Source organism: Leptonychotes weddellii, chromosome 3 (assembly GCF_054177405.1).
Source record: "Leptonychotes weddellii isolate Sample4059 chromosome 3, ASM5417740v2, whole genome shotgun sequence".
In the NCBI taxonomy this organism is placed as follows: Eukaryota; Metazoa; Chordata; class Mammalia; order Carnivora; family Phocidae; genus Leptonychotes; species Leptonychotes weddellii.
This window is the reverse complement of record NC_138371.1, coordinates 127,929,691-127,947,457: the sequence shown is the minus strand read 5'-3', so window position 1 is coordinate 127,947,457 and position 17,767 is coordinate 127,929,691. Positions and strand designations below refer to the sequence as shown.

Sequence of the window (17,767 nt, the reverse complement as noted above, 5' to 3'; positions counted from 1 at the left end):
GATGCGGGGCTCGATGCTAGGACCCTGGGATCATGACCTGAGCTGAAGGCAGACACTTAACAACTGAGCCACCCAGGCGCCCCACTTTTCGTGAAAACTTTTACTTCCAGGGGCGCCTGGGTGGCTCAGTTGTTAAGTGTCTGCCTTCAGCTCAGGTCATGATCCCAGGGTCCTAGCATCGAGCCCCGCATCGGGCTCCCTGCTCAGCGGGAAGCCTGCTTCTCCCTCTCCCACTCCCCCGGCTTGTGTTCCCTCTCTCGCTGTGTCTCTCTCTGTCAAATAAATAAATAAAATCTTAAAAAAAAAAGTTTTAACTAAAAGGTAAATACCAAAATTATAACTCAGATAAAATTATACAGAAAGCAAAAAAAGAGTTTTTTCCTAAGCATGCCCACAATTCATAACATGATGCATATGGACACCAAAGCTGAGTAACAGAGTCTGAATGACATGCAAGAGATTTGTCTAAGATTGTTTCCATAAAGAGGTGATCTGGGGTTTTAGAGTATGTTCTGGCAAATTTCTGCCTTCTCTGAACATTTGCCAATACTATTTCTGGAGTCTGAAAGAAACACAGAAAAAGATTTGGATCTTTCTAGGGGCATTATGCAATTGGAAGTTGTTGACGTACTTATTAGCAACAATTCCTAAAACATCTCCTTACCACAAGAACTACTAATTTTCACAGGAATAGTGGAACCCCTCAGGGTAGTTCCATCAACTCTCAAAACCTCATCAATTACTACCATCTTGGAGAAGAAAAAGAACAACTTTGATTTTAGCAGTCCTCACTCACTCCTAATGTTTTAGATCTAACCTCTCGTAAAAATTAGGTTGGACTGTCCAACTGAGTTTACTAGAGCCTTTCATAGAATAACCCTGACAAATATGTCCACTTTTGGCTCTTATGACTTCCTCTTACTCTCCAGCCAATTTAGGCCTTAGCCATCTTGAACTGCTACTTGCTCTTCCTGAACAAGCTATGCATTTTCATGCTTCCATGAGGCTATTACCTCTTCCCAGAATTCCTCTCTGCTATTGCTTCTTCGGTGAAATCCTTCTCAGTCTTAAGGCCCAATTCAAATGTCACTTCCCCTTGCATCTCCTGCCCATATTTCTTTCTGAGCAGAATGAATCTCTTGCTCTTCTGGGTTTCCATGGAAATTTGCACATTTGGAACTCCTAGAAACTCTTAGGATACAGTTCTGTAGAATTTGTAATTTTCAAATTCAAGGTCTGAGAGAATAAAGTTTTTGAGATCAAGGTCAGAAGTGAATCCCTTGCAAATATTTATATTTATTAAAATAAAAAGTCAGCATACTTAAAAAGAGAAAATAGAAAAGCCCCTTAAAACACTTTAAATAATAATGGATATTACTATTTCTCAGTTACCCTCGTTTGCTAGAAACTTCTGAGTCTCCCTGCCCTATAATCTCGTATGTCGCTGGCAAGTTAATTTTGCTTTGCTGCAGATGATGTGCACACAATGAGTATATGTAGGTGTGTTTCCTGTCTTTGCCTAGCTCTGCATTAGACATGATGGCTTTCGCTTTCTAACTTAGACTTGTGTTCCTCTGCCACTTAGGTCCTGCTGACGTCACAGAAATGAAGAGTAATTTGGACGCATGAGATGGAAAAAGATTTGGGGAAACTTGCTATTCTTGGCTGACCATTCTCAAATATGCGCTCCAACATCCAGAATGACTCTGTGTGGTCTTAGTGCCGATGCCTCGCGTCACTCTGTGCCACAGCAGACATCGTCGGCTTGCTCTGCACATCTCTGGCTTTCTTCCTCCTCGAAGAAGGTGCCGAAGTACGGTTCTGGGGCCTGGGATTCCTTTCTCTCCTCTTTCTTCAAGTTTTACTGCAAAAACTTCTCTTTTTCTGCCATCTGCTTTACCAACCACATCTTAGTATTTTCTAATCTTAAATTCTTCCATTTTCTAATTATCCACATCAAGAATGACAGGGATTGGATCTTTCCCAGTTGGAAATTCCCCACACTTCCAACCCCCCACAGAAAACCTCTGTTATTTCCCACAAGAAGGACTCATGGGATGAGATAACCCTACTGTGAATATAGCACTTTGAAAATAACATTGCATAGCAAGGTTGGTCGTTTACATATTTTCCCAATAAGATGAATTCATCAAGGGTAAGGCTTACATCTTACTTGAATTCTTGACTCTCTGGTACTCAGAATCCATCCATTCTGCCACTGAAATCTCTCTTGCTCTTGGGCCTCCTTTCCTCTCCACTGCCACAGGCCGGCCCCCACTGATCATGACCCGGATGACTGCATGGACTGCTTCCAGACAGGTCTTCCTGCTGTCAGCTTCACTGCCTTTCGGTTTGTTTTTTTTTTTAAAAAAAGAAAAAAACCCAAAGGAATCTTTCTAAATTACGCATTTGACCATGCTACTTTTTGGTGTCAAATTATTCCAGGATTCCCTCTGACTCTTCTCTCCCTTTTAGCCCCATCACAAGGCATGCCCTCACTCCACCCTTTGAGTCACCAAACTACTAGCAGTTTCCAAAATGCACCGTGGCCTCTTAAAACTGTCTCTCCTTCAAGTGTTTTCTTCTTTATTTGCCTGGAGAAGGAGGCCTAGTAATCCCTGAAGCATTCAGCCTGGTTAATCCTCCCTCTCCCCCAGGGCAGAAGGCAGCAATCCTACCTCTCTGATTCTCTCTAGTGTGACTCTAACAGAACACAAGTCACTCTTTACTTGAGTGCTTCCCCAATTAACTATGACCTCCTTGAAGGCAGATATGAAGCCTTCATCACCTTTATATTTCTGACTCCCTACAGTGTGTATTGATATGAGAATCAAAGGCAAAAGAAAAAATTAAATTTCCTTACTGCCTACAGCCCATTGACAAGTCTTTGAAATAGGCAGAGTGACCTTCCTCTGGGAGCTCAGCTGCCTGGATGTTGACACTTTGCTAAGGGCAAAAGGCAATCTTAGCCTGACCCCCCAGGATCCTCTAGGTCTTCTTTAACATATAAAAATTTCTTTGGAAACGTCCTTTATCTCTATCCCCCAAGATACATGTTAGCAACCATCCTCTAAACATATGGCCCACTGATAGACATCTGAAGGGTCTCCTGACTGAGGGTTTACTAAACAGTAATCAATGACCTTTTCCTAACAGCAGCCACCCCCCTCAGGATCCTGGAAACCTTCCAAAACAGGCTGGAGGCTTGTGCTGTCCCTAAGCCCCTCCCGACTTGAAAGTATATAACAGGCCACTCCTCATGACCCCAGTGCAGCTCTTCCTGCCCACGGGTCCTGTCCCTGTGCTTTAATAAAACCACCTTTTGCACCAAAGACGTCTCAAGAATTCTTTCTTGGTCATGGGCTCTGAACCCCACCACTTTAAACCGCATCATTTATCACATAAATGCTCAATAGTGTTTCTTTTTCTTTTTTAAAGATTTTATTTATTTATTTGACAGAAAGAGAGAGAGCACAAGCAGGGGGAGGACAGGGGGAGAGGAAGAAGCAGGCTTCCTGCTGAGCAGGGAGCCTGATGCGGGGCTCAATCCCAGGACCCTGAGATCGTGGCCCGAGCCAAAGGCAGACGATTAACCGACTGAGCCACCCAGGTGCCCAATAGTGTTTCTTAAATAAATGAATGCTTGGCTACATCAGAACGGCCAACATCTTTACCTACTTGTTTCTCATCTCAATGGCAAGTTGTAAACCACTATAGCATTCTTCCCCCATTGCGTCCTGACTACATGACTCTCAATAAATGATGCAATCTACTTTGCAGGTGTATTTGGAAGAGTTATAGGTGGAGATGGGGGATTTCTATGCAGGCAGGTGACAGGTATCACCTGCAAATGCTCAAGGAATCCAAGGATAACTCTGGGAGAATTTAAGATGAGTATGAAAGAAGATTCATAGACCTTAATGATTTCTATGTAGATTGGTTATATTTAAAATTTTTTCTGCACCTTCACAAAGGAGTTGAAAGCAAATGAAATGGCCGTGAAGCTACTTTATAATATACCAAGAGAATATGGGGCAAGGCTTTGAAACTATAAAACCCAATACCACCCTTCTGCTCGTAACAGTTCTGGGATGTCATTATGTAAATCTCATTACTTTTGAAAACTAAGAGCTCTTTTATGAAATGAAAGTAAATCATCATGCAGAGTGGAATTGTACACCTTAGAACTCCATGATCAGCACCGTGAACTCATTTGTAAAAACCAAGAGTATAAAAAGAAAATGATAGCATATAATAATTTGGAAAATGGAAGGAGAAGCACAAAACTTTAAGAAGAGATTCTTAATTTAATGAGATAAACAGTAAACCGATAACTATTCCTATTTTCAAAAACAAAACCTAATGAAATTACTCCAAAGAGAGGCTCCGGTTGGAACGCTCTCTTTGATGCCTCTGCTACCCTGAAGTTGGTTTTGATCAGAGAAGCAGCTGCTGTTGATGTTCCAATTAAACAGGGTAAGTCTTTAGCATAGAAAACCAATTCTAGACAGATACCCTTTCAAAGACATTCATTATAGATGAAACTGTTCTGTCTGCAAATATGTACAACTATTTTTATTTCTGCTGCTTTAAAAGTGTTTTCTTCCCTCACTTGATATGTTTAGGCTGATGTCTACCAATGCATAAATTTACCTATATTGTGTTGAAATGCAATAGAACTGCCTGGTTAATGTGATTTCTCCTGAGCCAACGTTCCACCCTTAGAGTAGGCATTGCAGTGCGGTGCACCAGAGGCAAAGATGCCCAAATTAGCAATCTCAGAATAGACCTTTATTTCATCATTTTTATTTTATTTAAATAAGAACACAAAATGAATAATTCCAGTGCCTAGATAGTTGGTGGACGTTTAAAAAATACAATATAGAAAATAATATGCATGTTAGGATATTAAAATAGTACAGAAAGTGAACCTTCCTTTCTCTACTCCAGGGCCTCTCTCTAAGGCAACTACTCTCAACAGCTACGACTGTATTTTTATTTATTTATTTTTTAAAGATTTTATTTATTTATTTGACAGAAAGAGAGAGACAACGAGAGAGGGAACACAAGTGGGGGAGTGGGAGAGGGAGAAGCAGGTTTCCCGTGGAGCAGTGAGCCTGATATGGGGCTCGATCCCAGGGCCCCGGGATCATGACCTGAGCCGAAGGCAGACGCTTAACGACTGAGCCACCCAGGCGCCCTACCACTGTACTTTTAAATTGCTTAAAATGTGAACCTATTTAAGAAGTTTAATAAAAATATTGGCTGGGGTGCCAGTCGGTTAAGCATCTGGCTCTTGATCTCAGCTCAGGTCTTGATCTCAGGGTTGTGAGTTCAAGCCCTGTGCTGGGTTCAATGCTGGGTGTGGAGCCTACTTAAAAAAAAAAAAAAAGTTAAAAAAAAATTGGCTAATATGGACCAGAACTTATTAATTCAAAGTTACCTTATTTTGCCTGAAAAATGAAATTAAAAAAAAATTTAAGAAAGCATTTGAAAGCAGAGAGAGAATACAGATGTCAACAGGACATTGGAAGAGTAATTACAAGACTCCAATTGGGCTTCTTCATTAGCTATGGGACACTTTTTATTTTTATTTATTTATTTTTTTAAAGATTTTATTTATTTATTTGACAGAGAAAGACACAGCGAGAGAGGGAACACAAGCAGGGGGAGTGGGAGAGGGAGAAGCAGGCTTCCCGCTGAGCAGAGAGCCCGATGCGGGGCTTGATCCCAGGACCCTGGGATCATGACCTGAGCTGAAGGCAGACACTTAACGACTGAGCCACCCAGGCGCCCCATGGGACACTTTTTAAATGCAGTCACACATAACAGTCATTTTTAGATGGGCAGTCTGTCTGGCAACAGCATTTTTATATGTCTGAAAGTGATAATCATATTTAAACAAATGTATAAAGACACAAAGTATTGATATCAGTGTCTGTATTCTCTATGAGAACACTTTATATGCATTATAAATCTGTTCATTAAGCTTAGAATAAATAAGCTAGCCCCAAATCTCAAGGAACAAAAAGAATGGAGAAAGAATGCAGAAAAAGAGGGGTTGGGGAAGGAGTGTTATATATGCTCAAATCTAGTTCATTACAGATATGCAGTTGCCCCTTGAAGAACACGGGTTTGAAATGTCCAACTTACATGCAGATTTTTTTTTAAATAAGTACAGTAAGTACAGTGCTGTAATAACATTTTCTTTCTCTGGCTTCCTTTACTGTAAGAATACAGCAATAATACATATACAAAATACGTGTTAATCAACTGTTTATGTTACTGGTCAACAGTAGGCTATTAGTGGTTAAGTTCTGGGGGAGTCAAAAATTATATGAGGATTTCTGATTGCATGAGGGGTTGGTGCCACTAATCCCCATATTGTTCAAGGGTCAACTGTATTTCTTTTCAATAAACTTGGGAAGAAATTCTTTTAAAAAGAACCCCCTTTCAGAGAAATGTCTCCTTTTTTAAGAAAAAAACTCGGAAAAAAACTGGAAAGAAAAAATTCTCAGTGCATGAAATAACACATAGAATCACAGGAAAAGATCCATAGGAATTAACAATGGTTATCTCCAAATAGTGAGATCATAAGTGTTTTAATTTTCTTTTTGCTAATTTACTTTAAAAATAAATGGGACATCATTCTTCATTTAGTAAATATGCATCATAAGGAAATACATATAAAACCTTTTTAATTTCCTCAAATTTTTATTCCCCTTGGCTAATACAAATAAATAGTTGGTAGATAATAGGTAGTTTGCCAGTGACAAATAGGCAATCAATGCTTTGGAAAAAAAGAAACTAGCTTAAGGAGCACCTGGGTGGCTCAGTTGGTTAAGTATCCAACTCTTGATTTTGGCTCAGGTCATGATCTCAGGATTGTGAGATCCAGCCCCGCATAGGGCTCTGCTCTGGGCGTGGAGCCTGCTTAAGCATCTTTCTCTCTACCTCTGCAACCCCTATACTGGTGCTCTTTCTCTCAAAACAACAACAACAAACAAAAAACAAAATGCCACAAAACAAACAAACCAACACAAGAAAAGAAACTAGCTTAAGAATAAAATGTGGAATTTGAGAAACAAGGCAGAGGATCATAGGGGAAGAGAGGAAAAAATGAAACAAGATGAAACCAGAGAGGGAGACAAACCATAAGAGACTCTTAATCTCAGGAAACAAACTGAGGGTTGCTGGAGTGGAGGGGGGTGGGAGGGATGGGGTGGCTGGGTGATGGACACTGGGGAGGGTATGTACTATGGTGAGTGCTGTGAATTGTGTAAGACTGATGAATCACAGACCTGTACCCCTGAAACATATAATATATGTTAATTAAATAAAAGAATAAAGTAAGCAGCATTAAAAAAGAAATCAACAGAGTTGAGGACAAAGAATTTAGAGTAAGAAAGATGTCATTTAAATATTTTATAGACATGTATGTCTCTTAGGGAAGACGGAGAGAAAAACACATAATGATAACTTCAGAGGGTAGAGATAATTTCTCTGAATGTTTGATTTATTTAAAAATGATCATAACCTTTTCCCCCCTCATTTTATTTATTTATTATTTTTTAAATTAACATATAATGTATTATTTGTTTCAGAGGGGTACAGGTCTGTGATTCATCAGTCTTACACAATTCACAGCGTTCACTACAGCACACAACCCCCCCAGTGTCCACCACCCAGCCCCACCATCCCTCCCACCCCCCTCCACTCCAGTGACCCTCAGTTTGTTTCCTGAGATTAAGAGTCTCTTATGATTTGTCTCCCTCTCTGGTTTCGTTTTTTTTTAAAGATTTTATTTATTCATTTGAGACACAGAGATACAGAGAGAGAGAGAGAGCATGAGCAGGGAGAGAGGCAGAGGGAGAGGGAGAAGCAGGCTCCCAAGGAGCAGGGAGCCCGATGTGGGACTCGATCCCAGGACCCTGGGATCATGACCCGAGCCGAAGGCAGACGCGTAACCATCTGAGCCACCCAGGTGCCCCTCCCTCTCTGGTTTTGTAAAAATGACCATAACCTTTAAGAAGATTCTATAAATTAGTTTTGTGTTCCAAATCAGGAAGGAATAATGGCCAGTAAGTTTTGTATATATAGCAGCCAAATAAAGTTTTACCTTGTGTTTTACTTCATGATCATGCAAAAAAAAAAAAAAAGGGAAAACTTAACTGGGAATGAAGAGGTTTCTCAAATGATCTTTGTTGTGCCAAAAGTCTATGTTGATCCACTTTTTGACTTACTTTTCATTGTGAAAGATCACTGGGGGCTACCCCCCCCAAATCTGCATCTATCATAACTCTGTGAAGAGTTACACACGTATGACATCACAGTCAGCAATGTTTCTAAGTTGCTTACCTAACATCTCAGGGCCCTTTTAAACCAATTTCAGTAATTTTCAGTACCCAAAGAGTAACTCTGAATTGTAATTTGCATATCAATCTGCCTTCATTTGTCTTTAGAATTGGAATTAAAATTATGTATATGTATAGTATTTGCCCCCATTAGCCTTCTAACCTTAAGCAATTGACATAACTTCTGTCTCAAATTCCTCATCTACAAAATGCAATAATAATAATATTGTATGCGTGTGTGTGTATATATATATACAGATATATATATATATATAACATTATATATGATAGGTTTGTTATGAGGATTATCTAAATTCATGTAAGAGAGTGCCTGGAAATATGCTGGGCACATAGTTATCTGTAAGTTGTTTACATTACCATCATCATTATTGTTATTAATTAATATGTTTAGAGATAGAGTATTCATATTCCACTGTAAATCTATGAAATGATAATTCTCTCATCTTAAGAAACGTGAAGTTGAGAGTGGCATATAAATTTAAGATAAAATATTGTATAAGTCACTTAAAATTATGTTCCAAAAAACAAGATTTTTTTTCCTTTAAAATAAATGCTTCCCCCCAGCATGTTAGAGATCATAAATTACTCTGAAACACACTTTTAAATTTAGAAGAACCAATGTGCTAATAGTATCTTTATTCCTAAATAAAAGAAACTTCAAAAAATAAAAGCTCATTTTAAGGAAAAACAAGAAAACTTTGCTTTGAAATTTATTATCTATCTCTACCATAGTAGATCACTGATACGCTTCTGGTTGGATCTTTAGACCTAATTGTATGTGTGCACTCATTTTCCCCTCCAACAATGACATCTGAAACTCTGTAGCTCAGATTATTATTATTTTTTTAAATGTTCTATTTATTTATTTGTCAGAGAGAGAGCACAAGCAGAGAGAGCTGCAGGCAGAGGCAGAGGGAGAAGCAGGCTCCCCGCTGGGCAGGGAGCCCGATGCGGGGCTCGATCCCACGACCCTGGGATCATGACATGAGCCGAAGGCAGACGCTCAACCAACTGAGCCACCCGGGCGCCCCTCAGATTATTTTTTTAAGAGCTCAGATTTTAACCCAAATCCTTTGATCTCTGCCTAAATTTCTCCCAGTGTGCCTCCTTATTTGGCTATGTCTGCCATCTCTTTGGTCTATCCTATCTCATATATTAGAAACTGAAAAGGGAACAATAAAAAAACAAACAAACGAACAAAAAACCTCAGGAAGTACTAGTGGGAAAAGGCCAATGTAACGTGGGGGTCTAGGTGGCCAATTCTGATCTCAGTACTAAGAATTGGGAATATATTATAGATCAGGAATAAGAGCTGTGTTACACATGACAGGCATGGTAAAATAACCATCCAATAAGACTCAGCCTAAAAGTATCCGGTTTAGCAAAAGTTTAGTAAAGAAGATCAGTCATATTCACTTTATAATAGGACACTGGGCCTTTTAAAAACGCACACAGACCGGGCGCCTGGGTGGCTCAGTCGTTGGGCGTCTGCCTTCGGCTCAGGTCATGATCCCGGGGTCCTGGGATCGAGCCCCGCATCGGGCTCCCTGCTTGGTGGGGAGCCTGCTTCTCCCTCTCCCTCTCCCCCGGCTTGCGTTCCAAACCTCTCTCGCTGTCTCTGTCAAATAAATAAATAAAATCTTGAAAAAAAAACCAAAAAACACACACAGACCTATGAAATAGGTACCATCCTGCACTCTTTAGGAGAACAAAAGGGGAAGTGCCAGCATCTCTTCTGGGAATTCACCAAAGAGCAGGAATGGGACATCGCCAGACAGCCAAAATATGTTCTGATTGCAGCTGAGGAAGAGGGTGCTACAGAAGACAGTACCAACAGCGCTCTAGCTTCATCCGTGTCCACGTGAAAACTGCCTTCTTCTACAAGGTCTGCCTTACAGCCCTTCTTAGTTATATACATTGGGTGGCCAATTACTTTTCCATCCCCATCTTGAGCGTGAATGTGAACACCTTATTCTGGAGTCAGTGTAATTTTGCTCGCATCCAAGAAACACTATGGTTGGATTAGAGAACAAGATTAAGAGGCTGTAGCAAGGATTTTTCATTTAGGGCAAAATGATATTATCAATAATTAAAACATTTTGTCTTTCTTTTTTAGGAACAGAAGCCCAGTGAAGACCTTCTTCACTGACATAGTATATGCAGAGGTGGGCAGGAGCCAGCCTGGAAGAACTGGTTCAGCAAAAGGTCTAGAAAAGTCAAAGCAAATTATAAGGCCACATGGGGACAACTTTAAAACTTCAGAGGTCTATGTGATTACTATTAACAGTGTGCTACTCTAGGGAGAAAAAAGAAAACATTAGTATCACTCTTTTCTTATTTGTTTTTGTTTTTGCAAGGCGAGAAAATTAAGATTACATTAAAATGCAAAGGATGTTAGAATAGGAAGCAATCTTATCAATAAAGTTAACCTTATTAACTTTATGAAAATGACCCTATATTCTGGCCTCACTAAGACAGTCTTATTTTACACCTCTTTTTACAGTTATTATTAAATGCACCCCTTCCATTGTTAAACATGTACTAATTAGATGCTGTCTAATATAATTATGCTATCTAAAATGCCCTCATTTTACCAACAGGCTAAGATGTGTTTCTCCATCACTGACCAGACACACAGGTTGAATATGTGACTAATTGCTGAATTCCCAGGCCATTACTTTGTCACTTACCGTGCAATCCTATCCAAAGTACAGGACTGATTGTTCAACAGAAATAGACATATGGAACCTGTGGATTTCACTTAGAGGGCAAGAAAATGATATCACTACTCTTGAGCTGCCCTAGTCATTGCAATTTACTGGCGTGGAAAAAATGCTGTGAATGTGCGAACTGTAGTCTACTATTATCTCCAATCCAAGGGAAAATTCACTGCTCTATGAGTCTATTTTTAGCTGTATGCAGTGGGTGGACAACTAGTTGTTTCCATCCCCATCTTAGGCATGAGTGTGACCATCTTGTTTCTCGGCTCAATGTTTCCACTCACAAGTACTAGAATTAACTTGCCACGGCAAGAATTTTTCAGTTTAGAACTGAAGACTGGAATGAATAAGTTAAACCATTTTATCTATCTTCCTTAGAAACTTAAAATGCCAACCATTTTCTTTTGATTTATCTTACCAACTGATATGTATTTTAATTTTTATTTCAAGTTGTTCAAGCATCCAAAAAAAGTCATTTTTAAATCGTAAGTCTGGTTTCCATGAAGTCAAGACTCTATAGAAATTTGTTAATGATAATAAAATTAAATAAAAATAATAATAAAAAAATAAATAAAAACCATCTTATTTCCAATTGAAAATAAAGATATAGTTCATAAAAAAAGAAGTAAAAAACATGAGCACTTATAGAAGTTTGTATATTAAAGATAATTTCTTGAACTCTCTAATATAGAAGGTATGCTATTAAATTAGGAAACTAGTTTCAAAATGCCTACAAACACTGCTAATCAATCAGTAAAACAGTATTCTAGAGAAAATTGCAGGTATTAACAACTGACACCAAATGACTGTTTTCAAAAAAATTTACTCATTCATTAATAATATAAACCAATTCACTGATGATTTCAAACATAACTCTGTCTTGTGCTTTTACCACAAAAGGGAAATATTTGTTTCTCTTTAAGAATCCTTGAAGAAACTGTTAAAGCTTTAAGAATTTATTTTTATTTGTATATATTCTGATGAGTTTTTATAATAACTTCAAAGAATAAATAAATTGGATGATATATCCACTTAGGATATATATGTGTATATATGTATGTGTGTGTGTGCCTAGCTGGACTAATCATTAATTTATACTTAACAACTTTTTTCCAAGGAAGGTAGACTGCCTCCTATATGACACTAAATTTAAATAATAATTTAAAAGTAATTATTGTCCCTTGAGAATCATGGTAATGACTATTTTTTATAGAAAAGATAGCATTAGATGCATTATCAGTTGACTGACACACATCTAAAACTGTTTTCTAGTGAATTTGCACTGACTTAATTACAAACTATATCAGCTATCTTTCTGGTAAACAACGTATTTGCAAGATTCTTTCCTAAGGTTAAGTACGTAGCCTATAATTACAAAATAAAAAGCAGGCAATTGGCCTCTGTGAAACAAACCCACTTGTTTTCACTACCTCTCTCATCTGTTGAGCTGAAAGAACTAACCAACATTCTAAGTTAATATGATTATAAATTTAGAAAATGATCATAACAGAAAAACATATGGTGACATAAATAAGATCACCTTAATGAAATACATATTATCCCTTTATGTAGTTTTCATGTTTGTATCATGATTTTGCACTAGATTAGGAAATAATGAGAGTCATAGTAATTCAACAGAAGGACAGAGACTGTTAAAGAAACAAATATTTCCCTCTATTTGATTACATTACATCTACTCACGGGACACTCAAAATAATTAAAATTCTCAATTTATAGGCCTATAAAGAATGCATTTTGACTGAAATCCAGCCAGCAAACAGCCACACACATGTGAAAAGCTTACTCATGGAATTTCCACCCGTCAGTTTAGCAGCATGTAATAGTAGTTCAGAATTATCACCATGTAAGAATCAGAACGGTAACCCCCAAGCGTATTTGATCAATAATGAGTTTGCCTTACTCCTTCGCCAGCTGTACACTGGTTGGTTTTGTTCCGATAGGTATCCCATACTTGTGCAAAGTGTTAATCAAAATCTCCCTCATGTCGTTGTTGTAGGAATCGAAGTCAAACACATTCCTAACCACACTGGAGAGACCTTCAGTGGGAAATTTCTGTATTAAAAAAAAAAATTCCCTCATGACACATGTGATTATTTATAAAACTGATAGAACAATAATGATCGAATCAACTGTAGCAGATATTTACAAGCCTTGGCAGGTAACAAGATAGGAGGAATATATACATTTTCCTTTTAATGTTTGCTCTGATAACTTAATATTTTCCTTTTCAAATAAATATTAGAATTTGAGGGGAAATAGTTCCTTCTCTCAAATGCTAAATCAGTGATCAGATCCTGTTCAGTGACTTCCACTGCCTTTAAAATGAGTAGTAGATTGACTAAATAAAAAAAATACTATTTATACAGAGCAGGGCTGAATATCTATACAGAAGTAGAGAAGTCACAGGTCTATGAATAAATGAAAGGAAAGATAAAGGAGCAAGAAAAGAAGAGAAGAAGAACATAGAAAGTACAGTGAACAGACAAACAGGGAATAGAAGAGGGAAAAAAAAATACTACTAACAGTGAGATTTACACTGGCTGGGTACTCTGGGTCCTCTATTGGCTCTGTCCTGATTTTCTTTAGGCTCTGGGATCTGAGCTGAGCTTCTCATGGTTTAATATACAGAATGAAGTTTTTCCTTAGAAAAGCTTCCTTAGATTTTCCTTAGAGAGTTGGGGACAGATCAGAGGTCAAGAGTCATTAGGTTGTGACTTTTTGCTCAGAAACCATTATTTATTATAAAAGTAGAACTTGGCTACAAAGAACTGCATTTTCCTGTCCATTTATTCTATCTTATAGAACTTTCTTGCAGTCTTTATAGGCATATCATAAATACTGTTAGTTCCTACTGAGTTTTCTATCTCCACGTCTTTTGTTTTCAAAATGGAAATATTCTGGGGTGCCTGGGTGGCTCAGTCATTAAGCGTCTGCCTTCAGCTCAGGTCATGACCCCAGCATCCTGGGATGGAGCCCCACATCATGCTCCCTGCTCAGCGGAAAGCCTTCTTCTCCCTCTCCCACTCCCCCTGCTTGTGTTCCTGCTCTCGCTGTGTCTGTCAAAAAAAAAGGAAATATTTCTCACTCAGATACCACATGCTTGTGGTATGAAGTCGGAGAGTGGTAAAGTTTCCCTGCTGTCTCACTCTCTAGTCTTCCCTCACCCCCCAAAAACCCCCACTGAATTTCCTAGCTCCTTGGTAATGGCCATGGCATAGAACCTTGCCTAAGTCAATTCAAACACTAAATGTAAACTGCTCGTCAGTCTTCCAGATTTAAAATTTAGATTACAAACACTTCATATTATATCATCTGAATCAGTATTATATCTTAGAAACTGAAAGACTTGGTATACATTAAGCAGTCTAAAAAAAACCAAGATTGATGGTTTCTTTCAAACCTTTATGCACAGGCATATGCCATACCTGTAAATGTTTCACTATGTTGACAACTTCTCTGGTAGAATAAGGATAGTTAATAATCCCCTGGTCAGCTAAACTCCTCAGCTCTCCAAAGACAGCCACAAGCTTCTGAAGGATGGGTTCAGGCACATTTGGTCCATATTGCCTGAGCATTTCGAGCTCTGAATGGGGTTTGGGATTATCAACTGCATGGCAGCTAAAAATATCACCTATAGGAGAAAAGAGATTCACATTCAGCATGCAAGTAATCCATTATAATGCCATAGGAAATACAGAATGACCATTTAAAGAGTCATTGGTTGTTCACCAAAGCACTTCTACTTTTAGATGTGTGAAACTGCACAAAAAGCCTGCCCAACAATAGGATCGTATAGAGAAGAAAGCAAATGACTGAAGCAAAAGAAAAGGAAACTGAGTGATGTGTGGTTTATTCTTCACAGATTTATTTCTGTTAAAAAATTATGAAATAGGGGCACCTGGGTGGCTCAGTCGTTAAGCGTCTGCCTTCGGCTCAGGTCATGATCCCAGAGTCCTGGGATCGAGCCCTGCATCTGGCTCCCTGCTCCACGGGAAGCCTGCTTCTCCCTCTCCCACTCCCCCTGCTTGTGTTCCCTCTCTCACTGTGTCTCTCTCTGTCAAATAAATAAATAAAATGTTTTTAAAAAAATTATGAAATATTTGAATACAATCCCACTGGGAGATACTCAAATAAAAAAGCCAAAAAAGAGAAGTCTGCCCGTGTCTCTGCCAATTCCACTCCCTCCCCCATTGGCACCCAGGATTAACAGTTCAGTGTATTTATTCAACTATTATGGCTACTTGTTTCACTAAATATATCTTGAGGATTGTTTTTGGTTTTTTTAATTCAGCATAGGTAAACTTACCCCATTTTTCTTAACTGCTAGATAGTATTCTATTGTCTGGATATAATAGAATTTCTTTATCTAGTCCCGTTCGGATGGACATTTGGGTTGTTTCCATTGTTTGGCTACTGTAAACAATGCTATATTGCCTATCTTTGTACTTAAATCATTGCACGGGTAATTCTCTTGAATAAATTCGCTGATATGGAATTGCTAGATCAAGAATCCCACTAGGAGACTGAGCCTGCTCCATATTGAGTATGAGAATTAATGGTATCCAGAATTACCTTCTTGCTATAGAGAAGTCCTTCTAAAAGGCTCCTGATGATGAAGCTTGTCTCAGGGCCTCTCTGATCCATGAGAATCAATCTCCTCAGAGCTGGTCGAAACCCTCATAGTTACGGGGATGTGACAAAAACCAAACACTACAAACCATTCCTTATTTTGTATTTTATTCTAAGAGGCCCTAAACAACAAAGTATAGTATAATTGTTTGAGAAAATAGGCTCTGGAATCAGAGAGACTTCGACATGAAGTCAAGCTCTAATACTCGTACCTAAGTGACTCCAGAAAAAAAGGATCCCTCTGAATATCCGATATTCTCCTTCTCGAAAGTGGGGATAACAAATACTCTCACGAGGTGGTTGTGATGATGACACAGTACACAGTAGCATGCAGTGATAGCCACTTCAGCATTGCTACTAAGACAATATTATTATTGTTATTGCTATTATTTTTGTTATTCTCTTCATTATTGTTTTTACCTAAAGTACCGAAGAAATCATTGCCTAAGAAAGGAAATCCAGGTCTGTTGGCCAAGACAATCATTCTAAAATCAGGATGAATCACAATAACGTTTTCTCTTCCATTAACATTAGCAGAATCTGAAAAACAGAATTTCTATTTAGTCTTTATTGATATTTAATAATTCTTAAGAATATCAAGTTATAGCCTTTAAAATAATATAAGCAGTCATGCTGTTCAATCATGAAAAACTCTAAAAATCTGGTTGTCACAATTTGGTTACAGGAAAAAAAACTTTCTTGAGAAAGTTTGCTTAAGAACAGAATACTCAGGCGCCTGGGTGGCTCAGTTGGTTAAGCGACTGCCTTCAGCTCAGGTCATGATCCTGGAGTCCCAGGATCGAGTCCCGCGTTGGGCTCCTTGCTCAGCGGGGAGTCTGCTTCTCTCTCTGATCCTCTCCCCTCTCATGCTCTCTCTCACTCTCTCTCTCTCAAATAAATAAATAAAATCTTAAAAAAAAAAAAAGAAGAGAATACTGATAAAGCATATACTGAATTTTACAGGGACTTGTATTTTTATGTAAATTCAATGTACATCTAAAACGCAAACTTGTCCAAATATTGTCTTGCAGTATTGAAACTTGGCTTGAGATGTTATTATTCCTTTAAAAAAAAAAAGATAAAGAGTCCATAATGAAGGATAATCCAAAGGATACTCAAAGGATAATCCAAACATCCTTTAGATTTCATGAGATCAGTAGCTGCATCACTTTGCCTACTGTTATGCTGCCAAGGAGTGATTCCTGTTTTAGATTTCCTACTCTGAAGCTTAAGATAGAATAAAGGCCTTTGAGCACCTAGTCAGCTCATTAGTGTAATGCCGATTTATTTCCAATTAAAGAATTCTACCTTGGTTCTTAAAATAAGTAATTGCAAGTTGATGGAAGCTTCCTTTGTGCAAATGTTTAAGGTAGTAAAGAAACTGAATATTACATTCTACTGGCTGATGTACATTTCAGATAGAACTGCTAGTCTAGACAATAATTCAGTTGGCAAAAACTTTATTGTGTGTTTTTTTGTTGTTGCTGTTTTTCTTTTTTCTTTCTTTCTTTTTTTTTTTAAGAAGGAACACTTGTCATCTGGGTTTATTTAAATTCCAGCCTTAGGCTGTCCATCTTTTAAAAAAGATAGCTGTGAAGCACCTGAAATTTTATTTGAGATGAGTCTGTAAGAACCTACACTTATCCTTTTTAATATAATCTTTCAAATATGTCATATATTCATGTGCTAAATACAGTAAATAGTCTTAATGTATGATCTCTGTTAATTTTAGTTGTGGTAAATAAAAGGGTATGCCTCATAGGCAAAATTTAATTAGTTAATTAAAATAACAATAAAAAATGAAAACTTAAAAAGGAAAGAAAATGGAAAACACAGCCCTAGAAGTGATACTTTAAGAAACCATGTTTAGAAGAGCCTCAGGGCACAAAAACAGACACATAGATCAATGGAACAGAATAGAGAGCCCAGAAATGGACCCTCAACTCTATGGTCAACTCATCTTTGACAAAGCAGGAAAGAATGTCCAATGGAAAAAAGACAGTCTCTTCAACAAATGGTGTT

At 38.1% G+C, this 17,767-nt stretch overlaps 1 protein-coding gene across 1 annotated transcript in view; it reads right to left on the bottom strand.

Moving 5' to 3' along the window:
* The window catches only part of VWA8 (von Willebrand factor A domain containing 8), a 305,881-nt gene that overhangs the window by 115,343 nt on the left and 172,771 nt on the right, over positions 1–17,767 (bottom strand). The window contains exons 23-25 of the mRNA XM_081815509.1: positions 16,166–16,285; positions 14,542–14,747; positions 13,017–13,168 (exon numbers count right to left, since the gene is read on the bottom strand). Of these exons, the coding sequence (XP_081671635.1) occupies positions 13,017–13,168; positions 14,542–14,747; positions 16,166–16,285 (478 nt within the window). The remainder of the gene's footprint in view (positions 1–13,016; positions 13,169–14,541; positions 14,748–16,165; positions 16,286–17,767) is intronic.